Source organism: Colobus angolensis, unplaced genomic scaffold, assembly GCF_000951035.1.
Source record: "Colobus angolensis palliatus isolate OR3802 unplaced genomic scaffold, Cang.pa_1.0 Scaffold70, whole genome shotgun sequence".
Lineage (NCBI taxonomy): Eukaryota > Metazoa > Chordata > Mammalia > Primates > Cercopithecidae > Colobus > Colobus angolensis.
In genome coordinates this window covers 3,432,397-3,459,745 of record NW_012120710.1, presented here as the reverse complement: position 1 = coordinate 3,459,745, position 27,349 = coordinate 3,432,397, and the positions used below count along the sequence as shown (strand labels likewise).

Sequence of the window (27,349 nt, the reverse complement as noted above, 5' to 3'; positions counted from 1 at the left end):
ACAATTATCTGGAAATAGTAACATTGATTTCTTCCTCAGAAATCACCGGTCTTCTGTGTCCTTCGCGCTGGGAGTTGGAGACTGCAGCTGTTCCTATTCGGCCATCTTGCTCCGCCCCCTTAATTCATTTATTAATTATAGGAATTAATCTGTAGATTGTTGTAGAATTTCTATCCTAACAATTATCTGGAAATAATAACATTGATTTCTTCCTTACAAATCAGAGTTCATATTTATTTTATTTTATTGCCTTGTTGAGTTTTGTTTTGTTTTTCCACTTTGTACGTGTCTATGGAAGACTGTGAAAGCACAATGAGTATTGATTTGGGGGTTACAAATCATTATAGCAATTAGGTGAACTCTCAAACACAGAATCCATACATAATGAAAAATTACTGTTGTTAATATTTATGTAAATGAGACAGAATATAATATCATGTAAGAGTGTGTGCCTCTGTGTATATTATGGTAAGGTATAGTTTATTCAGCTATACTCCTACTCTTAGATGTGTGAATTACCTCCAGTTTTTTTTTAATTATCACTTCCAATACTGTTAGAAACTTTAGCAACAGCTAGTTGTTTTCTTTTTTCATTCTTCCATGTTTTGCATATTGACACATTATGATCCATTTATACATTTATTTTCTCTAAACCTAAACCATTTACCTGCCGATTTGTTCACTCATTTATTTGTTTAACAGATATTTATTGATCGTTGCTGTGTTTCCAGTTCATTCAGCAACTTAACATGTTTTCCCTTTTTGTTTTAATGGACTCAATAGTTAATTACCAGAGTTTTTTAATCACAGAAGTATTTTGCAGTCAAAATCATTTATATATGTCCCTCTGTCTGCAGCATCGTGGAGTGTCCATGGTAGATAGGTTGAAGACATACTAATTTCCACAAATCATAAGCCTATTATGAGTATAGCTGTACTATAATGAATATCATGGAGAGCATACCTAGCTTTCAGCCTTGTTGTTTATCTTTAATCATTTGTGCTATTATAACAAAATAAGACGGATGGAGTAATTTATAAAGAAGAGAAATTTATTTCTCACAGTTCTGGTGGCTGGGAAAAGTATAAGACCAAGCAACCAACACTGCTGTCTGCTGAAGGCCACTTTCAACTTCCAAGATGGTGCCTTGTTGCTGCATCCTCACATGAGGGATGGATGAAGCCTAAGAGGGGATGAATACTGTGACATCACATGGCAGAGAGCAAACCAACTTCTACAAGTCGTTTCTGTAGGAACCCTAATCCATTAAGACTTAATCACCTCTTAATATCATCACAATGAGTATTAAGTTTCAATATGAGTTTTGGAGGGGACACCACTATTCAGACCATAGCATTGTGATAAGAAGTTACATGCTGTGGTGATTTATATTGCAACTTTTCTTTGCTCAATCAAGAATTTACCCTGATGTCCATTGAACAAGAGGAAAAATGTAGTACATGAATTTATTTTTGAGCACCCTCCACCTCCACATTTTTTTTTTTTTTGAGGTTTTGGCTTAACAGACTCATAGAAAGTACTTTGGAACTGCTGAATATATGAATTATATTTAGAGGAAGTGATGTAAGCTGGTCCCTTGGTGCAAGGAAGAATCTGAACAGTTCCTTAAAATATTTTTTTTTAGTTATTGTTCAGGTAAAAAACTTTCTAGACTGATGAAATAGGTAAAATTGCAAAAAAAAAAAAAATGAGTAGACTATAATGAAAAATAACTAGATTAAACTACTCTAGAGAAAAAAATGAAACTAGGATACAATAAGAGATATATAGCTTAGTTAGTTAAACATTTGACAAATGCCAAAAGGTTGAAATTTAATGTAAAAAGGAAGGAAATTTGCAAAACCAAAAGCTCTTGGAGTAAGATTTAAAGAAGATAATTTAAGTGGCAGAACATAAGATAGGTGTAGAAGACAGAATATGAGGAAGGAGAAGACACAGTCCAATGTCTGGAACCTGAAATATGAGACTGGATATAGAAATGCAGATAGCATGGCAAATATAAGATTGTTGTGTATGAAGAATTATCAGAAGTTGGCAATGACCTGATGAGACAAGCAAAGTAAAAACAACTTCAGAGTTTTGATTGCCTGGAAATGTTATACAAGAAGACTGTTGAAGGATATATTATGTTGCAATAAGCTAATGACTTGAGAATAACCATGAGAAGATACTGGAATATCAATGTTGAAATGTCCTGTAACTCAGGATATGTAATTTAGGATCAAAAATGCATTAAAACTCTGTTATTGAATGATTTGCCTAAGGGACTACTTGTAAAAAGCAAAGGGCCTTAAAATGATGCTCAGCCAGTGGTGAGAACAGGATCTTTCAAAGGACCACCTAAAGAGACATCTGGAAAACTCAGAGTGGAGTGGAATGAAAAGTAGGGTTAAAAACTGAATCAGTAAAGAGAATGTGTGATAATTCACTCTGTTGAAGAAAGGAAAAGGATTAAAAATGGAGAGAGTGGTCTAGAAAGAAGGGAAAATAATTCTTGATTTGACTCAAGTCAATATCTGTAAGGAGCAGCTATACTGACTGAAGCTTAGAATGGAGAGGGCTTGAGAGGGATATCAACAGGTTGGGGGGATGACACTTCTTATTAAACTGGAAACCAGATGAAAGTAAATGTGCTTCTATGAATATTTTATCTAAAGAAACACTTGGACTAAGGCAAATAGTTAATATGTTACTTGGAAGCACCTGATACATAGTAGGTGCTCAATAAATGTTTGTCCAGTGAATCAGTGAACTCTTATCCCTGTCTTGTCCACATCCTATGCCTTTGGTACACTTTCTGAATACTAAAAGTATATGAATAGGTGATTTTGTGAAACAGTTACGTGGAACAGTAAGCTAGAGGGCAGATTGGAAGCAGTTCCTGAGGGATACAGGAGAAAAAAATGAGGGGATTAGGCAAATTTTACAACAGTAAAGAATCACAACACGGAATTCTAGAGGTAGGAGAAATCCTGCAGGTCATTGGATAGCCCAACTTTCTTGTTACACGGATGTGAATTTGAGGCCCAGTTTTGTTAAATAACTTACCATATACATGTCAAGGTTCAGTTTTAGGAAATTGAAACCACACTAGCCATTTTAAGCATAAAAGAATTCAATAAAAAGAATTAAGTGTATATTAAATCTTTATAAGGATTGAAAACACAGCCTCTAGGCTTGGGGTTCAGGACTAGTTCCCAGAATGATACAGAAGATGGCCCACCCTGGTGGTAGCTGCTATTTCTGCTAAAATCCAGAAATGGGAGGTTGAGATAGCTGCTGCTGGACCTACTGACTCCAACTTGCCACCGCTGATGTTATCCGAGGATAACAAACAGCTACGACTGCAACTGTACCTTCCTTTCAGCATCCACACAGCTAGCAACTAGATGTAGGACCCTGCTACAGAAAGCCACTGTTTTTACAGTGTCTCCGTAACCATATTTGCCATTCTGAGTTCCAGATCTCATATGAGTTCATCCAGTTGGTTTAACCAGAGTCTCATATGGACTTCTAACTACAAGTACATTGGGAACTATAGTTCCAGCTTCTTCAGGAGTGCACCCCGCAAGGAGGTTGGAGTGAATGATGACTCCCAAGTAACCATATTCACCATTTCAGCTTCTGAAACTAAGATCATCACTGTAACAAGGACATGGAAGCCCTATTGCTACAATTTATTTGTTATAATTGAATACAAGTACATAAAAAGAAATTATGTGGATTCAGCTCTGCCTTCTAGAAATCACATTTTGAGACTGAAAGTCCCATAAATAGAATGACCACTTAATTTATTGTTCAAACTAGGACACATGTGAGAATGAACGAAAACATTCCTAATATTGATGCCAGGATAATAAGCATGGTACAGAATCGCCCCAGGAAATCTGGCCTGAAACTTGATTATAAAATATTTAAGATTCTTCATGATCTTGCTTCAATGTCTTAGTAACCACGTTTCCCAACATAAATATTCACTTAGTTTTGCTCCATCCTCTTTGAAGTTCTTTTCCCCCAACATATCAGTACTTTTCAGTCTTTCTGCATGCATTATGCCCATTGTCTGGAAGGGCCCACCCTATTTCTCCATGTCTAATATCTGTGCATCTTTGAAAATCCAGTTCAGATGTCACTTCCTCTGTTGACACATTCTCAGGTTCTTCCAGGTAGAGTAAACCGATTCTTCCTCGGTTACACAAATATCTTGCATGAAAATATCTGGTTGCATATCCTTCTTTCTTATTAAGCTGTGACCTACTTGATGACCGGATTTCAGCTTATTCACATTGTTTGTAGAAGCCAGATTAAGTTCTGTGCTCAAAAGGTGTTCAAGAAATGTTTTGAAATAGATGGATGGAAGGAGAGAGGGAAGAAAGAAAGGTGAGGGGACTTCCTTCCAGGAAGGAGGTAATAAACCTTTTCTAGTAATTCTAACATCTTTATATGTGAAGATTTTCCTTGTATTACCAGTTTGTTAGATCTTTAAAACTACTGAATGAATTGAGATGTGGAATCACATTCTTTCTTAGAAATAAACTTGCTACCTGTAGACTGGATTTTCCCTTTTGGTATTTGAAGAAAATATCTGTATGCATTGATTTTGATGGTAGTCAGTGGTAAAGTGTTTTCACTACATCCAGGATAACCTTTCAAATATGTCATTCCTCAATTTGAATCGAATATATAAATGTTTAGGTTTCCTGGACTAAAAACACATAAAGAATCTTTAAAATCTAGGAAGATGAAATTAGATATAACAGAACTTACTATAGCAAGAATCACCATTGTGCCACTTTCCTTAACTTATCACAAGATAATTTTTTTTGGGCGGAGGTGAGCTGTTTCATATTGCTTGTTGTTACCCTTGCTGATTTTGAGAAATGGCCAACAACGAACCCTAATTTATAAAATTTATTTCTTGCCTTTACCTCTGTAACATGGCTTTCTGAAGTTCACCCCAATTTTCTGTCATCTAAACATGATTTTTAAAACCCTAGCTTGTAATTTTCTGAAAAACAGAGCAAAACATATTCAGTGAATATTTCAAACATTGTGTTCTTTGGACTGTAAGGTGATATCCATGTTTGCTAAGGTTTTAGTTTTTTGAACTCCCTCCATGTTTGTGCTTAGTTAGCAAGCACTTTTTTTTTCTTTGCTACTCTTGGAAGACGGTTTCTTCCCGTAAACACATTTACAGTACCTTTTGGCTCATATAGCTTTTAATGAACAAAGAAGTTCACATTCTTTTATGAGAAAGGTGATTTTTTTTTTTTTTTGAAATTTCCTAAATGCTACTCAACTTTAGTTGCACTTTCTTCCATATGATACTGTGTGTTGCAAGGACATACTAAAGGAGATTTAATGTGTCATAAAAGTACCTTTTTAATTAAAGTGACATTTTCAGGGTTCTCACTGTAGATTTCACTACTGCCTAACTTCAAGTCCAAGTAAATGTGCATAGAAAATCATTTAGGGAAAGCTAAATGGCTGTTGAAATTTTTCAGGGTAACATGCCTGTAAATCCAAGCTTCTAAGCTACCATATGTTCTCAGCAAAACCAAATTTAGTGAACTGCTGCTCCTGATCAAGATAGAATAACAGAGACTGCATTTCCTCTCTTGCTTTAAACAACTGGAAATGGACAAAGTGTCTGAAACAACAGTCTGCAAGACATTGGCTATCAGGCAGTGAATGACAGTGATCCTGAGAGATGAGAAACATATGAGGTGAGCCTCAGGATTGCCGCAGCGTATTGTCTTGAGGGTTTCCAGATGAATCCCAGGGAAGGGGAACCCGAGCCTGACAAATTCCCAGAGTTGACAAGCCAGAGCTGAGAGCCTGTAGAGATGAAGGTGGCCAGAGTTCACAGGACTGAGAATGGGAGAAGAGCCATACAGAGACAACTCTAAAGATCTGTAGAGGTCCCCCTCTGGTATTCGGCTGAGTTCAGATCATCACATATATTTGTGAGGAAACTACATGAAGCTTGAAAAAGAGCCACCTAAAAGAAATCAGAGGTAACAGTGCCTGGTGCTTATATGGGGCTGGGAATAGTGCGTTTCCACAAACCAGACTGCAATATCTCATGATTCACTTCACAGTGGAGAGTAGACAGAGGGGTCTGGCCTCAGTGGTGGTCAGTCATTAGCTGTAGATGGGCACTGCTCTGACCCCACCTAATAAATCTTACAGGCAAGACCTGAAAGGAACAAACTTGTCAAGTAACTTAACTGCATCCAAGAACAAAGCTCAAGAATATTTATAGGAATACAACTATATCCAGCAGCCAAAAGGGTAAAATTCACAATGTCAAACCTCCCATCTAAACTCACTGACTATGCAGAGAAACAAGAAAATGCAACCAATAGTAATAAGAAAAATAAATCTGTCTAAACCAACACAGAACTGACAAAAAATGTTAGAATTAGCAAACACAAATATTAAAGCAATCATCAAACCTATAGTTTATACATCTTAGAAAACATGGAAGATATAAAAATACCCATTATTTTCCATCCATATGGTCGATATGATTTCAGAGAATACATTATAGGTACACATTTATGTAGTAAAATGTGGTAACAATGTTTCTCTCTTCTGGCATATTTTATTCCTTAGACTAAGAATAATTTTGTATTGGCAAATAAGTGTCTTTAGCGGAAATCACTTTAGGAATGGCTCAACAATTTTATTTGAATGCAAAAAAGGTTTGTTATTAAATTTAACTTGAATAATATTATTTGTGGACTAGCAATTATAGTATTCCATTAATAATATTAGATAGCAAATGTATACGTTAACTGTGTATGATATAAAAACTGACCAATCCAAATGTGAGTTAAAACTGATCAGTATTATTCAAATAAGCAAAAACCCTTTAGATTTTTTAAAATGTAGAATAACTACTTCTTCAATAATTTGATGTGATAATAACATACATTTTAATTCCATATGTTTGGAACTCTGCTTTAGTAAAATTTTATTGCAAGTAGCATATATATGTTAATAAAATTGTATTGCATCATAACAAAGAGATATGAAGCAAATTTTTAATCAGGATAAAATTCTGATCTGTACTGTGGTTATGTAATGCTTAAAAATGTCTAAGTGTTACCTTTTAGACAAGGGAGGTTGTTTATAAAATCTGAAAAAGAAATAGGTAACATTTCATTTTTTTAGAGAAGAGATTTAAGGTGTTCTTGGAAAATTGTATATAATTGCCAATGTCTCCAGACTTTATGGACACTGTGGTCTTTAAATGGGAGAATGGGAAGATTATCTCTTATTGTGATAAGTTACTAGACTTTTATATTCTTATGAAGTATTTTATATCATAATATAGATTCTTTTAGTGTAGCACTTTTTTTCATGTAAAAATGTTTTAATGATGGTTGTATCCTTGATGAAGGATTTAGCATCAAATAAATTATAAGTATGATCAATCATGTATGATCAAAACAGCCAGAGCAGTAATAACCGTCTTTAATAATTTAGTGAAATTATGGCCTAATTATTAATTATGGAAATTTAGCCAGAAAGAACATGTTAGTGATCAGCTAGCACAGCTTATTTATTTCAGGAAATTGAAGTTCAGATAAGTTTAGCATCTTTCTCAAAATCATAGAGCTGCATCATAGTAGAGCTGGAACTAGAACTCAGTTCGCCTTTTATCATTTTGTTCCCTTACTGTGCAATAAATCACCCTTAATTTAGTAGCTTAAAACAATGCCTATTTATTAGCTCACAGTTCTATAGGTCAGAAGTCTAAGGTGGCTGGACTGGTTCTATGTTTAATTTATCACAAGGCCAAAATCAAGGTGTGGGCCACATTGAAGTCCTGTCTGAAGGATCTGGGAAATAGTCCATCCAGGCTCATTCAGGTTGTTGGCAGAATTCAAGTCCTTGTTTTTACAAGCTGAGATCCTCATTTCCTTGCTGGCCATTGGTTGTGGTTCACTGTCAGCAACTAGATACCTCTCTTGTCCAGAAACAGAATCCCTCCATCTCCAGAGCCAGCAACGGTACATCAAATCTTCCTCCTGCTTCATTATTTCTGACTTTCCCTTCTGCCACCAGCCAGGGAAATATCTCTGCTTTTAATGTCTCATGAGGTTAGATCAGGCCCACTTAGATAATGTTTCTATTTTATGGTCAATTGTACCATATAACATAACATAATCGTAGAAATGATACCTCATCAAAGGCACAGGTTCTCGGGACTAGGGCAGAGCATCTTAGTGGGGCCATTTTAGAAAGTCAGCTTGCTGCATTCCTGAGCCTATTCTGATTTTCTTTGTATTATATCATACAATCTCTTTATTAAAAATCTGTAACATCAATATGAATATGCTCATAAAACATTTACATATATCTCAGTCAATTATAACTTTGATATTTGTGTGGCTTACTCCATCATTTTGCAAGATCTGCGCCTATTTGCTGCCTTCTTTTGAGAACCTTATCTAAAATTTTGCCTCCCTCACCTTGTCCCTCTTGCTCCTTTACTCCTGTTTTAGTCTTCTTGCCCTGTTTGATAGTTCTTCTCACTGGGATATAAGTTCTGTGAGGATAATCTACATGTTTATCTCGTCCACTGCTGGATTCGCAGTGCTTAGAGCAGTGCAACATAAAGTGGCATCCAGGGCCTTTAAATATTTATCTGACAGAATAAATGGCAAGTATTAATATTAATAGTTTGGCTATAATGACTTGTTTACATTTTTATTAATCATTCCATATTGGAGTGATTTAGAATGCGAATATCGAGTTTCTGGAGAAATTTGAGGTGAAGAGGTTTTCCATCCTTAATAAAGTTGCATTTAGGTGGCAAGTGATGGAAGTAACACGAACTTTGAAATTAGCAGCTGCGAAAAGGAATCTCACCTCTCTTCTACACAGTTGAGCTTATTTAGAAAACCTTAATTTCTAGCAGTCTAAGATTACTAGAATGTAATCTGGTAATTGGGTGTGGTGACCTCTTCCCCTCTACTCTTCTATTACCTCCTTGATTTAGTAGAGCTGAACTACAAAAGCCATAAATAAGAAAGTATATAATTTAGTCAAGGGGAAGAGAAATGTTAATAAAAATGTTATTAGATGTTTAGAGCAGTAAAATGTGAAAATTAAAAACTGTGCTGACTCCCAAAATTAGTTATGATTTAGCTGAATAAGAATAAAAGAAATAAACTAAGAAATCACTAGTAACATTATTCATTTAAAATAGAACCAAGAGAATAAAATAAACAAATTGAGAAATAAAACAGAATATGTAGTCTTTTTCAGAACACTGTGGAACCTAAGAATAGTTGACTACTGAAGAAGAATGAGAAGGAAAATGAGGACTATCAAAGACTGTAGCAGAGAAAGGGTATAAATGGGCTTGTTTATCAGGCTGCTCTTAGTTTCACCTGTCAGAAACTTACATCAAACTGTCTTAAGCAAAAGGAAAAAAAAAAAAAAGCAGTAAAATAAGAAAATGAAGTGGTGGTAGTTTATTGGTTTGTGAAACTGAAAAGACCAAGTTTTCAAAAATTAATGGGTGCATTCCCAGGCTCATACTCATCATTGGAATACAGTCTATTCGCTATTAGTAATCTCCACTTTTCTCTTCTAGCATTAAACTTAGACCAACAACTATTCTCATGCTAGCCGTAAACACCTATGTTGTTATATTCCGCCAGTTTTCAACTTAGTGATGAGAACTTTTCTTTCCTAGTAGCTCCAAATTAAAAAGTCCTAGTTCACAATAGCATAATTTAGGCCATTTGAACATCTTTTAACCAAGTACTGGAGTCACGGAAATGGCATATGCTACTTGCCCATGCCGGGTGAATGTCCACTGCTAGAGCTGAAGACAGAAGTGTAGAGGAGAAAAGTGAGATGAAGAGGGTGTAAGTTCGTGTAACTGCATGTACTGCCTGGAGAAAGATAGTTTCCCCACACGTAGAGTCACTGGATTTAGCAAATAAAACTATAGCATTCTCATTTGAATTTGCATCTCAGATATAACAATGAGTAGGTTTTTAGTATTAAGTATGTCTTATGCAATATCTGTGAGATATCTATAGTAAAAATACTGTTGTTTATCTTAGATTTTAATTTAACAAAGAATACTGTATTTTATCTGACAACCTTGCCCATACCCAAATGTTTCAGCAATAAACCACTGAAATCAAATTAAATGGTTGCAATGGGACTGAATGAGCGACAATTATGAGAATCCACTACTATGGAAATGAAGGACTGTATCTTTCAAAACATATTGAGGCCAAGAGAATGCAGAAGTTATCTCTAGATAAATAAATTATAATAGAAGAAAATAAACATGAAATGCATTAATGAAAACTAAGTGTAACAGATACCAGTGGAAGACTGTTACTAAGGGATAAGGGAAAAGGAAGACCTGAAAAAGATTTCAGCAAGGTGGGTAACCTGTACAATATTCGTTTCCTTCTCTTTTATTTCAAACCCCTGTGATTCAATTCTGGTCACTGAAACATGGAGTTAAATGTTACCAGAGGGTTTCCAGGAAAGGTTTTTACCTGTTCCTAAGAAAGTAATATAGGAAGACGCAATCTGTTGGACATGACTTTGATGCTAGAATTCGTGTAGCCATTTTTAGGAGCTAATTTGAAGACCAAGTTTGTACACCAAGAATGGCAGGATGTGGAAAGATGAAAAGAACTGAATCCTTGATGACCTATTGATGGATTAACCAGGAATCACCGTACCTCAAACTCTTGTTACATGAACTAGTATGTTTACTTATTGCTGAAGACACTTTAAGTTTTCTTGATTTGCAGTTAGAAACATTCTAGCTGACATATAAAAGATATTTATTGCAAATCAGAGTTCATATTTTGGATATTAAAGTGACTTTTAAAATTTCATTTGCTAATAATCACAAACCCAAAGCATTAAAACATTTTTTCCTTAAAAGGTAAGAAGTTTCCCATCTAAAAATTGTCATTTTATTCCATAAAGTAGTCAGTAAAAACAAAAGCAAACACGTGTGTTTTAGAATTAGAACTTTTGGGGAAAAGAAATAATGGAAACTAACATTCACTCAATGGTTATGTCTTTAAAAAATAAAAGCAACAGTTACTTAATGAAACTTTTGAATTGACATCATAAATTGGCCTGAATATAGTTGTTTGAACTGTCATTATGGAATTTCTCAGTTTGTGAAGGATAGAGCTCCGTTTCACTGAAACATGTTATATCTTGGTAGAACAGTGCCTCCACATATGTAGAGATGCTGTTCCTGTATCCTTTTAGGAAGTGATAACTTTAATTTAAATTTTTTAAAAAAGATGTCAATTAAAAATCACTATTAGATGATACAAACAGGTTAACACAATTATTTAAGTTAACTGCTCGCTGCTTCTGATGTTGACAGATGACATTTGTTGGAATTTACACTTATTTTTAGCTCTGATTATAGGATCTCCACCTACTCTTGGAAAATCCAGAATCCAGCCTGTAGTATTCCAGTTACTTCATTTCATAACAGTATTCTGTTCACGAAGAAGGCAAGATTTTTACATAGAGCCTCATTCTGTATTAATTGTTACTGTAGAACAATATGATGCTTTCTCATTTTCTGAAATGATGCACTACGAAGAATGCTACTATGGTACATTTTGGTAACATGAATCTTATTTTATTCTTCACTTATTCATATGAAAATTGGCTTGCATTCTCATAGGGAGTAAGAGTACTGGGAGAACCTAGTCAACAACATTAAAATTTGTTAGTGTCATGTATGTTAGGACTAGATTCAGTGGCATACAAGAGAAAACTCATTAGAAGGGTAACCTAAACATGATGGAAGTGTTACCTCTAATATGTAATGAAGTTTGTTTTTAGGTAATCCGGGGCTGATATGGTGAGTCTACAGTCACTGAGGAGTCACACTCCTTTAAAGTGTCAGACCCTCCTCTATTCAGCATGTCCCTTGATCCTAAGATCACCCCATAGAGCTGCAGACATCATGTCCACATTCTAGGAAGCAGAAGGGAATATTGAGTGATTGAATGGAGGGCCAAAGGAGTGTGCACCTACTGGAATGAATTGTCTTCGTTTGAGGAGCCATAAGCATCAAGATACAAGCAATACTTCTGCTTAGATCTCATTGGCTTATACTTAGTCACATGTAACCCTTGGTCACAGGGAGATTGGAGTGACTTTTTGCTGGGTTTATTATTATTTCAAATAACATTAACATTCTGCTCCTTAGGGAAGAAAGAATGAATATTGGGTAGATGGTTTTATCACAGTATGCTTATAATTGTGTTCCAACCCTGAATGTATTTGTGTTAGATTCAGAACTTGTACCTTTCTAATTTTACCTTCATCTCCTGTCCTTTTTCAGACCATAGGAATTTTTTTTTTCTGGGGTGGGGAGCAATTTCACTAATCCTATACTTTGATTTCCTATAAATATGATTAAGCATATGAACATGTCATTCTCCTAAAAATGTTTCAAGCCTTAGTGTCCATAATCAGCAAAGAAAGTTATATTCTACTTTTTCTGTCTAGTAAGTTCCAAATTCTGATTTAACACTGATAATCCTATACTTAACACTAAAAATGACAATCTTTATTGTTACTTGATGAACATCTATATTCCCCTCAAAAATTCATTCTGATAAAATAGGCCTTATAGTAAAATGATCACTTCTGCAAATTCATATACAGCAATAGGGAAATGAGGGAGTGCACAAAAGGATACAATTAAAATGTTTCCAAAATAGTAATTAATGTACATCAGTAATTTCTAAGGTAAACTTCAGAAACATACTTTTTCCCAAAAAGTTTTAAAAAAGAAAACTCACTCTAAGAACTAAGAGAGGATTGCCTTTGATATTTCTGAGAAGCTTAAAAAGCACTGTGAGCATCATCCTTTTGGAATGAAGCATGAGATTAATAACACTGCTCTGCCTCTTGCAGGGCTTTTTTTTCCTTTTTGAATGCTCAATTGAGAACACACCTGTTAGAAAGTTCTCTGTAACCTGGATTTTCCTTTTTTCTGCTAATTCTGTTGTCACATAAGTCACTGTCTGCTGCCCAACTCAGCTAGCACCATTTAAGCCACATGACAAGTGGAGTTATTACTCAAATCCGTCTCCCTAAAGGCTCAGCGGTTAGGGTTTTTCAAAGATATTTTGGTAGGCAGGGGACTAAGGAATGGGTGCTGCTGATTGTTTGGAGACACGATCATAGTGATATAGGAGTAAAGAAGAAATTATTTAGGTGGATAGTGAGGGTAGGGAAGTTCTTGATAACATTTTTCTTTTAATGAAAAGTAGCCCCAAATCATTTTTTTTTTCTAACAAAGAGCAGCCTGTAAAATCGAGCTGCAGGCATAGAAAGGCAAGCTAGAAACTTGCTAGGTGAATGCTGGCAGTTGTGCCAATAGAAAAAGGGGGTACCTGGGGGCTAGGCATGTCCAACATGGCAGCTCCATCTTCCCTTCTCTTTGCCAGCCACATGTACAGTAAGGAGGAGAGAACATGGCATTGGCCAAGTGGAAAGCCCATTTGAATAATAAGATTAGGGTGGGACGGCCAGCTTCCCTGCATGCTGTGTAACTGTCACACATGGTCCACCTAATCTGTGGGCCCTATGTAAATCAGACATTTCTACCTCCAGCCTGTCTATAAAATCCAGTGTACTCTGCTGGGGGCTGGAAACCCCATTTGGGTGATCTCTCTCACAGGAGAGAGAGCTGTTCTCCTTTTTCTTTCTTTTGCCTATTAAACGTTTGTTCCTAAACCCACTTCTTGTGTGTGTCCACATACTGAATTTCGTTGGTGCAAGATGGCAAACCTCGGGTCTTTACCCCAGACAACAATGCCACTTCAATAGGTGTTGGAAAATGGTCATCATATGCTGAGTCCCCACAGTACCAGCTGAGTCATGAGTCATGCATTTGGGTGGGGTCAGTAGGTTGCCAGAATGCACAGGCTGAAAAATATCTCAAAAGATCAGTCTTAGGTTCCACAATAGTGGTGCTATCTACAGAAGTAATTGGGGCCAGGTGTGGTGGCTCACACCTGTAATCCCAGCAGTTTGGGAGGCTGAGGCAGGCAGATCGCTGAGGTCAGTAGTTTGAGACCAGCCTGACCAATGCGTGAAACCCTGTCTCTACTAAAAATAAAAAAAAAAAAAAAAAATTAGTTGGGCATGGTGGTGTGTGCCTGTAATTCCAGCTACTTGGGAGGTTGAGGCACAAGAATCACTTAAACCAGGGAGGCAGAGGTTGCAGTGAGCCGATATCACACCACTGCACTCCAGCCTGGGTGACAGAACGAGACTCTGTCTAAAACAAAACAGAACAAAACAAAGAAGTAATTGGGGAAGTTTCCCATCTTGTGACCTCTGGAACAATAGCAGTTTATCATTTTGTTATGCCTGTATCTTAAAAGAATTCATACCTCATTCATAATCCTAACCTAGTGGCCTTTCATTAGTTTTACAAAGGCAGTTTAGTTGTGGGAAGGGCTATGGTCGTCCTTGCTTTAAAGTTAAACTACAAACTAAATTCCTCTCAGTTAGTTTGACCTATGCCCAGAAATAACCAAGAACAGCTTGGAGGTTAGAAGCAAGATGAAGTCAACTATGTCAATTTCTATTATTGTCATAGCTTTGCCATAATTTTGCAGTTTTACTAAGACAAATTCATTATGAATGAAGATATTTCACAGCCTCAGAGCTGTCTGTAATTATAATGATGAGTATAAGTAAAAAGTGCCAGAAGCTATCCTACTGTCTTTCTTTGAAATATTTGATATTGTGCATTTTAGGAAACATGGAAAGAACACTGCCCAGCATGGAGGAAAGTAGGGACAAATTATTCTTGATTTTCAAAGGTTTCCTTCTTCTTTCCCAGGTTTCTTATGCAATAAAAAGAGAGATTCTGTTTCCTTACCAGAAAACTACCTATTTAAAGAGACTTGCAAAGGCCAAACCAAAGGTGTGTTAAAGCAGAATGAACTGCCTTTCTGAAATAAGTATTCAGCCTACTTCATTCACACATCAGGCTTCATGATATAATAACATTGCTGTTATATTTCCATTGGACGTTTTCTCTGAGCGTGCTGCCAAAAAGGGCCATTTTTAGAATTGAGAGCTCATGTCTGAATTCCCTATATTTGTACACTAGCTATCACAACCTTTCACATTCTCAAGTGTGTGAAAAAGACTTGAGGTTGAATAGTAAAGCTATTTGCAGGTGTAGTCGTCTCTCGACCTCAGTGATGGTTTGCAGCTCTTGAAAACTTTTGAGGAAAGCTTTCTGTTTGATGTGGATGAGGGTGAGAGTTATTTATGTATTGTGGAACCAATGTAATTCCTTGCTGAGGAGAATTTTCCCAGCTAATGAGCTAGCAGTTGGGCTTAGGTCAAAGTGAATTAAAGTAGAGCTTTTAAACCTGAGTAGTCATATTCAGAGCGTGTCCCCCTACTTGTAAGGGAGGATGTTGGTGTTTCTGTATACTTTTTAAAGGTAGAAAGAGTGTGAGTAGGATCTGTACTTTCACTACTTCTAATCCTTTGTGGCTAGGGCTTGGTCATCAATCTTCCTGGCCAAGAGACACCTATTTTTCCCCTGTCTTAATTTTATTAAAGCCACAAAGGCGGAGAGGAGAATACCTATTTATTAATGTTAGATGCTGACTCAAATGACTAACAAGCCCCAGTGCCGCAAGAAATAAACCATCACATAAAGCATGAGTCAGAGCTGGTTCTGTCAAACTTGTTTTTAGATATGTGGTTGTTTTAGACATCAAGGCAGTTTGTAAAATAAAATCCTTTCTGAGTTTTATATACTTGAAATGGAGATGAATGTATTTTTTGTTTTTATGTACCAGCAGTTTTGAATAATCTCTAATTTTAATCCAAATGATAGATTTTATTTTTTAATTCACTAAAACTTTTCTCTCAAAAAATACAGTCATCTGAAAACAGATAACTGAGGTCATCAAAACCTGATGATGTCTCTCTCGCTTTTTCTTTCCATGTATATAGGCATGTCTGTATGTATATGTGTGTGTATATGTGTGCGAAATGTTCATTTGGAAAGTAAAAAAAAAATGTAAGTTTCTTGAACTGCATTAAATAAGAAATTATTTTTACTTTTAATTTTCTTTGAATATAAGTTATTTTCTGACTGACTTCTTACTTTGATATCTCAAATTTAGATAAATAGCAGCTGAAATGACTTGCCATCCAAATGATGGCCAGTGCAAATGTGGAGCACTAAAGTTTTCCTGTGTATCCCTGCATACACACATATATGTATATTTTATTGGCATATGTATATAATATGTACCCTGTATATTATATACTATCTTATCTACACACACATACACACACACACACACATATGTTTATAGTATATACCCTGTATATCCACTTCTTCACTAGCAGCATTCGCTAGAAAACCATACTCAGAAGAAATAAAGCAATACATAGTGACTGATAATCATATTACTAGATGCCGTTGTGTTGCCGTGCTATAATTTGATTTTTAAATTAAGGTTACTGAAAGAGGAGCAATTTAAATTTATGTGACACAAATTCTATACTCCATGGTTATAGTAACTTAATCATTGTAAACATACTGGAGTTATTTTTATTTGTAATGTCAATTTATTTAATAACTACATAGCCAGCCTGTATTCTACACCCCCACTGCCCTGGCTCTTTGCTGGGAGAAAAACTGAGCCACTTCTATCCTTACAGAATAGTCAGTCTGCCATGATGGCACCGCTCCCTGTATAATAATATGATTTTACCTTCAGTGTTGTTTTTCTATGTTGAATTTGTAGCAGGTCTGTCTGGTCATATGCATATGCATATTATTTAAGGAATAAACTGAAAAGTAGCATCTCAGTCATTATGAATGATGCTGATAGGCCCCTGAGAAGATTCTTTTTTTCTAAGAAGTTATTGGAAGGCCCGTTGGGGAAACTGAAATTCCTGGTTCCTTTTGTTTCTTAATAGAGTCGGACCTGGAAGGCCTTGATGATCTAGGTACTCTTTATGGCAACATCCACCAGCAACTGAATGAAACAATGAGACGCCGCAGACACGCGGGAGAAAACGATTACAACATCGAGGTACTGCTGGGAGTGGATGACTCTGTGGTCCGTTTCCATGGCAAAGAGCATGTCCAAAACTACCTCCTGACCCTGATGAACATTGTGAGTAGTGATTCCTTTTTAAAGCTTTTTGATCTTTTAATTCACTTCTCTTATTTGTTGGTACCCTTTGGCAATCTGTGTGAGAACTTCCATGACTGTGCCCTGCATCCAAAATATGTACAGATGGCATTAAATTTAAATTATTGATCTACATATTTAAAATACAAGAATGCTAAAATAAAGGAAGCATGAAGCAAAAGTTTCTTTTGGTTGATCAAGTAGTTTTCCATTGTTATCAAGGGGGAATCATAAATTTAAAAAGCCATAATGAGATGGAATTAAACCATGAATTGTAATTTTTATTTTGTTCTGGGGATAATCAAAACTCACAGGACTTTGTCCATCTGCTTTGATGTGGCCCATAAAGGATGAAATAGTTCTTTCTAGAATCACTCTGCTTCACAAGATGATGTAGAATGATTTATGCCTGGTAACTCTGTGGATTCTTGTTGTTACAGCTTTTGAACAAATGTGATTTTTTTCAACATGATGAGACCGAAGGTAATGTATTTATTAATACAAAGCCTACAACTATTGGCACAGTGCTGCATAGCAACCACTAATGGTCTCTTTAAATTTATCTTTATTTCTCCTTTATGAACCTTAATCAGATTCAGAAGAAATTTTGTCAATATCCTGAAACTTGTGTTCTTTCTTTTTAAATTGGCAGAGAACAAATGAGGAGAAATAATAACATGTAAACTACCTACTTGTAAAAGATAATTGAGATGTTGATGTACTCTATGTATTTTACCTCATGCCAATATAAAATACATATTATATCGATCTTGCAAATTTATTACCTAAGCCTATGCTCTGTTTTCTTTCCCTATCTCTCAATCCACCCTCCCCCTTGCACAACTTTTGATATTTAATATAATTTCTTGGGTATCTATAGTTTACCTCTTTCCCCCATGCTTAAGATTAGATTTCAAACAACTGTAGTGAAGGAGAAAAATTATTAATTTCATGAAACATGATTTTGTTTATGCTAATATCTGTTAATAATATTTTGGTCTATTGAGATAGCAATTTATAAAATTACACTTATACCATATCTCTGTGAAAAGGAAAATGAGTACAGAAATTCAAGCACATGTTTATTTGTTCTTGGCACTAATTTCTGTTATGAAGACCAAACAACACACAGAAAACAAATTACTAGCCTTGGCAATAGATGTGTATAGACGATCATCATTTGTGAATCACATGAATGTTTTCAACTCTTGACAATGAACTTTTCATATTAACCTTTTGACTATTAACTTTTTGCTAGTTGTGTAACTTTGGCATGCTTCTTGGACTCTCTGTCCTGCTTCTGTCCCTTTATCAGCATATTGAGAAAAGTAATAGGGATGTTGAGAGGATGAAGTGAGTAAATACAAGTCATCCATTATTTACAGTGCATATACAGATGCACAAATAGAAAATCATATTTTAGTTCTCTATACCAAATTTTACTTTGTAAGTGATCTAAAATTTCAAAATTCCTATGGAGATGTTATTCTTATGTCATTCATTATGTCCCTGGGCTACTTTTTTCTAGTATGTGGAAGACAATCAGTACAGACTTATTTGGCCCACAAATGTGCCTAATAAGAAGGCTTTTGGAGTAATGCAACAGAGATTTTGATATGTTTCTTGTCCTCATAAAACTTATAACTATTAGAGGAGAAAAAATAAATACATGGGAAAATTAGAAGGAAAAAGAACCTAAACAATAAAAGTCATGCTATTATTAAGTCATATTATAGGCAGTGTATCATAAATGCTATAATACTTTAGAAAATGGAGATGTGACCATAGTTATCCAATCATTAAATGATAAAATTATTAAATTGGAATTTAGGAGGGTGAGGCTTTAGTTTTAGTCATACTACTAGTTGGCTTTGTGACCTTAGACAAATCATCTCTTTCTAGGACTTAGTTTTCATCATTATATAAACTTGAAAGATTCAACAAGTTTATTAGTTATGTAATTCATCAAAAAGTTAGGAGTTAAACTGGTTTTAGAGATTTCTTTTCCTGTTTTTGTTGTTTTTTGTTGGCCTTGTTTGTGTTTTTTGAAGGACATGTGAAAATGTGAAGGGTTTCTATGTAGAAATGGCTACAGTATATTCACCAGACAGTAAGTAGTAAGTATGATTTTGAGAGTGTCAAAGGAATAACAAAGTGATGCATTTTATGTTTTAAAAACAGTCAAGAAGACTTTTGTTCTTAAATCTATTAAAAAAATGGATAATAGGCTAAGATTCTGTCTCAAATACAAATTATTCTAAAATAAATAGAGTATCAGAGAATGGAGCTATGAGAGAGAAAATGATTTTTTTAAACTTAATATATTAGTTGCATTTTAAGTAATTAATATTGGTAAGAGATTTGGAGAGGTAAGAATAACACTTGTCCCCTTCCCTCTCCAACTTCATGACCAACTGAAAGATAGACATGGAAATCACACAGATGAAGAATGAAATAGTTTTATTATTGATTAGAACTGAATTGCACATACAATTGCATATACTTAAGTGTATAGTCACAAGGTTTTCATTATTCTAAATCAGGTTCTCAACTGAAGATACATTTGTGTCCATGTCAGTTCCCAGGGAAATTTGGCCATGTCTGTAGACTTTTTTTTTATTGTTACCACTGGTGGTTGGGGCAGGGGTGGAGGGGAATGCTACTGATAATAGTGAGAGAGGCCTCGGATGCTGCTCAGCATCCTACAGCGCAACTGACAGCCCGACACAGCATAGAATTTTTAATTATCTGGCCCAAAATGTCAACAGTGCTGAGATTTAGAAACCTTGTTCTAAATTAGTCTTATTCCCAACTCTCATCACTCTCCAACTGGATAATTTCAGGTTTTCCCCCTGGTGTCAGGTATACAACTTTAGGCAAGACAGACAGAAGACTGAAGTGTTCCCTCTCCTCCGTACCCACTGCCCTGTTGTAGCCTGTGAGACCCAAAATACTGACCTGAGCAGGCTCTTTCCTTTTCCTGTAATTCATCATCAAATGAGAATGAGAAACAGAAAGAAAAACTGACAATGATACCCTAATGAAGCTAACTCATGGAAATTCAAGGCCAGGAACATTCAGTTTTTTTCTAACAATGTTCAAATAACTATCTCCTGTGCTGGCCATGCTTTATGATTTCTCATGGTCATCTAAAATTATGACTTACCAGGCTTGAGGCCTACACAGACATAGAGACTTAGATGAAATGTCAGATAAGATCCTGGAGAGAAACTGTAGAAGAAAGCTAACAGCAAAAAAAGTTCTATCTTTTTGCATTGATTAGGATGAAGGGTATCCCTATGGTAGAGAAAAGATCTTGCTCTCCTTTAAAATTGTTTGTCAACTTTGCCTTGGTTGACTACTCAGCAGATGTGCTCTTCCCTTTACCTGGTTATCAATTTCATTTCCATATCAGAACCTAGATGGTAGTTCCTGAATTAAGGGAATACTTTTAGGTCCAAGTAATTTGCTTCAGAGTATCACCTTAATTTAAACGGGGCTCCCTTTTAAAGAGAAGCTTATATTTGTTGTGTCATGCTTTTATTGAAAAGAGCTTGTGTATTAAGTGTTAAATGTATATTTAATGAAAGAAGAACAAATGAATATAAATAATGTAGAGGTAGATCACGAACAATCTTGGGAGGGAGTCAGAAATTTTGGACTCAAAACGAGGAAATAGATGGCAAATGCAATGATATAATGGGAGCAGTGTTTAAGAAATAAATTATCAGTTATTGTGTATCATATATTCTTTCCAACTATATTGCAAGATGGAAATTATTACAATTTTTCCAGCGGAAACAGAGACTTTTAGAATGTTAATAAAATTTAGCTAAATTTAAAAAAATTATTTACAGTTCATAAAACAGTCTCAAGTAATGCTAAGGTTGTAAAGCTAATCATTAAAAAAAGATAGTGTTACTGAGAAGAGAAACTGGCTTAGAATGTTTAAGTTATTTTTAATTTTAACTCAATCATAATTTAAGCATAATGAGAACACTTAAAACACAGTATTTACTATTATATGTCAGCAGTAATGTTAAATCTCTTTGGTTTATCTGCTATTTTAAATTAGCCATGCAAGTTGTCCACCTTTTGGATACAAATATATTTAATCTATTTCAGGACCGTATTTCCTAATGACAGTGATGACTGCGTGTGAATGAGGTAAAATTCTGTAGGTGTTGCCATGCAAATGTTTGGATACAAGAAAGGTAGCTCACTATGTTAACACTTTTCTCTGGAGGCTTGAGGGTCAAGTGAACAAGTTTGAGCAGGCCCTAGATGATTTCGATATAACTTCCCAAGAAAGGAAGGAGACCCTCTAACTCATCCCCACACCTTTGTGAAGCAGTGGAGAGAATAATCAGATGTCTTCCATCTGCTTTTGTTTAACCTCTTTCTATTTTGTAGATCTTGACATTTCGCCAAGCTTCCTATATGAAGAAGAAACACATAGATATGAACATATCCAATGTTTTAGTGTTTCAAATAAGAGATTTGTCATATATGTTAAGCCTTTCTTAGGATTCCATATCATATCTTGTTATATTAAGAAATGTTTATAGTTTTACTATCTTGTAACATGGTTGATTTGCTGGGAAAGTGGTTCTCAGCTGTGGGGCATGTCTCATGCTATAAATATTGACACATCGTCTGCCTTGTACAAGGCCTATTTTAGGTATTGGGAATATTCCAATAAGCATGATAAAAAATCGTTGACCCTCTTGGAGCTTGCCTGAATCCTCCACCAAGCTTCAAGAGAGTAGAGTTTGTAAAGTTTTGATTTCCTGACATGGTCCATAATTATCACCCCAAACCTCAACAGGAGCAGTTCTCTAATAGGTTGATTGTTCCTTGAGTACAGTTACTGTATATTATTAAGCCTCATAATTATATCAAAAAGCGTCTGCCGTGTGATAGACATGCAATAAAATTTTGATTGATTCAGCCTTTTAATAAATATTTTAATGCTATATACCAGGTATATGGTGGTTAACACAAAATAAACTTATTTCCTGACCTCGGCAAGATTATAGACTGGTGGAGAAACCAAATAATTACATCATAGGTTACATAAGAACTATGCAAGGAACTGACAGTTTGCCGGGAAAGAGAATAACAGAGCAAATGGGTGATAGAGGTGATACATAGACATTTTGATTAAGAAAACCTTCTTTCAGGAATTGATTATTAAATTGAGACTTAATGTAAAAGATCCAGCCATTTAATAAGGGCATGTGTTTTAGTAACTAAAAGAAGGTCATCGTGGCTCAAGTTTAGTGTGTAGGAGTTAGGCAGAGCTAGGAGAAGAAGGCAAGCATCTTTCAGGTCATGGGAGGAGCTTGAATGCAGTATTAAGTAAAAAATAAAAGCCTTTGAGGGTCGGTTCCTGCTTCTCTCGGTCTTGTAAAGAAAAACTGGAGAGGCCTATGGACAATGAAGACAGACCCAACTGGAAAGTGAATATAAATGTCTAGGCAAGAGAGGATGGTTTATTAGACAATGAGGATTGCAGTAATAATAGGTGGTTTATGGTAGAATCAGTAGGATTTGCTATTGAATCCATGGGCTGAGGGAAAGAGATGAATCTACCATAATTTATACTTTTTTTTGACTTGATCATTCTGTTTGTTAATGGTTCCATTTATGTGGATGAGTTGGTCAGTGAAGAAAATAGATTATGGAGAATTAAGGTTAGTGATGAAATCTTTGAAGGTACTTGAAATCATCTAGTTTTGCATCTAGATTCAAAATAAAGATTTAATGTTAACAGTGAAGGATAATACTACTAACATTTTAGTTCTTTGTGCCTGAAACTCTGATGAATACTTTACATAAATTATTTAATACTTTCCAACGCTAAGATGCGTTCAACCTTAATCCCAGTTTACAAATAAAGAGATTGAAGCTGAAAGAAGTTAAGTGATGTTCCCAGGGTCAGACAGCTAATATGGCAGAGTCAGGACCTGAGCCCAGATCTATATCTGCCTTCTGAGCCTGAAGCTCTTCCTCCCCAAACTTCACTGCCTCTCATTACAAAGTTGAGTCATTTTATAAATCTCTTACTAGTTAAAACTCTGATTCCTTTATCTGTTTCTGTGTCTTGTTTATACAACTCAAGTCTTTGAAATGAGAATTCAGTTAGTTACCTGATTGAATCAAACCAGCTAGCAATCTTGTTTAAGATTCTAACAGGATGATGAGGCAGATTTTTATGGTTAAGAGGGTAGGTTGTTTTCTTTCAATGTGCCAGATATTTTCCATCAGCAACACTGTGCTGTCTGTGACAGGTCAAAGGTATCTTTTTTTATTTGCTAAGATCTTATTTGCTAAGGTCTTCTGGGTCTAATGTGCCTATTAACATTTTTAGAGTCCTGTAAATAATAGAATTTATGCCTTAATCTCAGGATTTATTAAATGATAAGAAAGCAGTTCATTTAAAAGAGTGCCTCCCAGTACAAAGAAACAGTCTTGGACTTCTAAGAAATTATAAATTATTGAGTGAATTCATCAATTTCTTTGTATATTGAAATTAGCTACTTATGATGGACAGTGAACCAGCATAAATGTGTTATCTGAACAGGGCAAGCTTCCCTAACCAATATTTGTAAAGAAAATATAAACTCCACAGAAGTACCCTGGTCCTTAAAAAGTATTAATGGACTTATTCAAGAGTTAGCAGCAAATATATGTGGTTACTGGTTACTTAACGATGGTTATATAAATATACTACTTTTGATTTTTTAACTTTTTCTGAAAACATTGAATGTGAGTTCAATGCAGATTTACCTGGAAAGTATACATATTCATGCAACCTTAGCATATCATGTAGCAGTTTTATGTTCTGAGTCATTATCAATAATCCATTTCTTACATTGGAATTCAAATCAATCCTCTAGGCATTTATTCACCTAGCATATATAACCTACCATAGGCAAGGTCCTATTAAATTATTGGGAGACAAAAATTAATAAAACATAGCTCCTTTCTACAAGGAGCTAATTGTAGCAGGTAAAATTAACCAATCAACAAATGATAATACAATGTGATAGAGATCTATAAAATATATTAATCTTCAAGAGATTCAGTTGCAAAGTACTATGTAAACATGAATTGAAAAAGAGAGGATATGATTTGGCAAATAATGCCAGTGGTCATTGAAATCTTCATAAGAGGACATGTCATTTGAGTTGGACTTTTCCAACTCGACTGGCATTTTCCTGCTAGAAAAAGGGGAGAGAGGTTCTTGGAAGATGGGGAACAGCTTGTAACAAGATACTAAAAGTATTAGTTCATGGAGTCTTCGGAGCCACTCTAGATTGGCTGCGTGGTAAAATTAAAACGTATTTAGGGGAGATGGCAGATGAGGAGACTGGAAAGAGAAGCTGGGGCTAACTTTAGAAAATAATAAGTGCCATACTGAGTAGTTTGAATTTCATCTTGTCAAAGAAGAGTCATAAAGGGTTTTTAAGAAGATTAGTGACTTGATCAGTCCATGTTTTAGAAAGAGATGATTAGAATTATTTGGAGGAAAGAGACTCTGTTAGACACTATGCTATGAACACAGACACATAGTTTCTAAGTTCATAGTGTCTATCTAGGTCCATACTCCTTGTTATGTACAGTATACTTCCCTCCCTCAACAAACTGCCTTAATTTCCCCGATGTGGATCGAACATACCAGATCACAGAGACAGATTGCAGCAAGCACAAGTCGATTCCGCCACCTTTTATAAAATCATACTCACCTTCCCAGGAATATCCTGAATCTATCACTCTAGAAGTAAGTCCCCACATCACATGCTACCTTAACATAACACAACATCCGCACAGTCTTGCTGATTTAAGAGGTCCCTTAGATTTTTACTGAAACATCTCAGTTTCCTCTTCCTTTCCCCCATTTGCTTTTGCAGCCTCAAATTCCCTTCCTGAAATTCACACATCCTTGTTTCTTAGGTTACAGATATCAGACTGACCTTATCCTTCCTTACTTTGTTCCAGCCTTTATATTTTCCCGGGTTGTAAAACACAGAAAAAGTTTATAGTGTCCTGTGCTAACCCATCTTTCTCAATCTTGAGGAAAGGTAAACAATTCTACCTGGGTTTTTGGTATGTGTCCATTGTTACAAAGGACCCAAGAGTCTGTAGGGCCTCACAGCTGACTGCCTATTCTTGGGCTTTCCAAAGCTCCTTTGATACTTAAATGAAGTAAAACATAATTCACATAAAGGGAAAGACTCATGTTTATTGAAAACAACCATCAACCCTTACAATCTTCCTTTCTGGAGAGCTACTAAAATGTGCCCAAATCACCTACATACAAAATATTTACAAAAGTTTTAACCAGTTATTGCAACAGTCTGCATGAGCTGGATGGTTACTAAGCTGCTGGGTGTGGAGGTGGACAGGTTCAAGAGATGTCTGCAGTACTTGGTAGTAGAATGACTCTAATACTTGAAGAAGAAGAAGAAGGAACCAAGGATGATTTAGTCTGTAATTGGGATAAAATATTTAGAAGAGAAGAACAGGTTTTAGAGACAAGATGGGTGTGCTATGAGGTATCCAGGTATACTTCTAAATAGATAGTCCTATTACTAGAGTTGAACAGATGGCCATCACGCAAGAGAGAGATGAATCATTGTTAGATATATAAAAGTTTGGGGCCAGGCATGGTGGCTCATGCCTGCAATCCCAGCACTTTGGGAGGCCAAGGTGGGCGGATTACCTGAGGTCAGGAGTTCAAGACCAACCTGGCCAACATGTTGAAACCCCATCGCTACCAAAAATACAAAAATTAGCCAGGTGTGGTGGCGTGCACCTGTAATCCCAGCTACTTGGGAGGCTGGGGCAGGAGAATTGCTTGAATCCAGGAGGCAGAAGTTGCAGTGAGCCGAGATGACGCCATTGTATTCCAACCTGGGCAACAAGAGTGAAATTCCATCTCAAAAGAAACAAACAAACAAACAAAGCAAAACAAAACAAAAAAACAAAGTTTGGAATTTATCAGCCTATAGGTATTGGTTGAAGAAACAGCAGTGAAGAGAATATTGCAGGGGAAACAGGTATCAAGAGAACAGTCAAAAAACAAACAAACCTTGAGCAACACTGACATGGAAAGGTTAGGCAAAGAAAGTAGAGCTAATCATGCTAAAGAAACAGAATAGTGTCATTGAAAAATATCATGGTAAACAGTACCACATCCCACAGAACATTGTAGATAGGTTTTTTTTTCTTTCTTTCTTTCTTTTTTTTTTCATGAAAGAAAGTTGAGAATGTTACTATCCCTAGGAAGGAAGCCATTAAACAAGGGGCATGGAGGGGATTTTTGGAGTGAGTGTCTAGAGACTCAGTGCTTCCACCATGACAAAACAGCAACAACAACAACAAAACACAACATAGAGCAAGGTATTTGCGAAAAGAGAACAGGCACTGATATCACATAGACTTGAGAGCTTTGCTAATCATTTGAGGAAAACACTGTGTGTCCTCTCTGGGTGTGTCTCTTTATAAAGTAGCAATGAGAATGTCTGTCCTCTATAGGATTCTGAGCTCTCTAATACATGTTGAGCTTTTGCACTTGCTTTTCCCTTTGCCTAGATTGTTTTTTCCCTAAACAGTCACACAATTATTCCTTCCTGTCCATGGTTCTCCCTTTCCTGACTACCCAATCCCAAATAGTACCCAATCTTCACCTCCTCTTGTCCTCCTCTATCTTGTCACTCATATATTTGTTTTCTTCATTACGCCTATTCCCACTTCAAATGACATTGCCTGCATGTCTTTTTGCATTCATTTTTTTCATGCCTATAGGCTGTTTTACCCAATAGAATATATGCTTCATAAGAACAGAGAGTCAAAGGTATTGACTATTCCATTCCCCACCCCTAGAACATTTGGGCACATAGCAACTGTTCAATAAATATTTGATAAGAGAATCAATAAACAGTAGTTATTATTCATATGAGATTGGAGATAAGGGAAGAGTTGGCAGATTGGAAGACACCCCTGTATTCTGAGGAAAAGGAATATTGAGTATGGGGCTAAGAATCCAAGCAGGTATGAATTTGGAACTTTTACCTATGTAAGAGATAGTTGTGGA

General features: G+C 35.8%; 1 protein-coding gene across 1 annotated transcript in view; it reads left to right on the top strand.

Moving 5' to 3' along the window:
• Positions 1 to 27,349, top strand: part of ADAMTS3 (ADAM metallopeptidase with thrombospondin type 1 motif, 3) — a 288,200-nt gene that overhangs the window by 213,262 nt on the left and 47,589 nt on the right. The window contains exon 5 of the mRNA XM_011927136.1: positions 17,030 to 17,229. Coding sequence (XP_011782526.1) covers positions 17,030 to 17,229 — 200 coding nt within the window. The remainder of the gene's footprint in view (positions 1 to 17,029; positions 17,230 to 27,349) is intronic.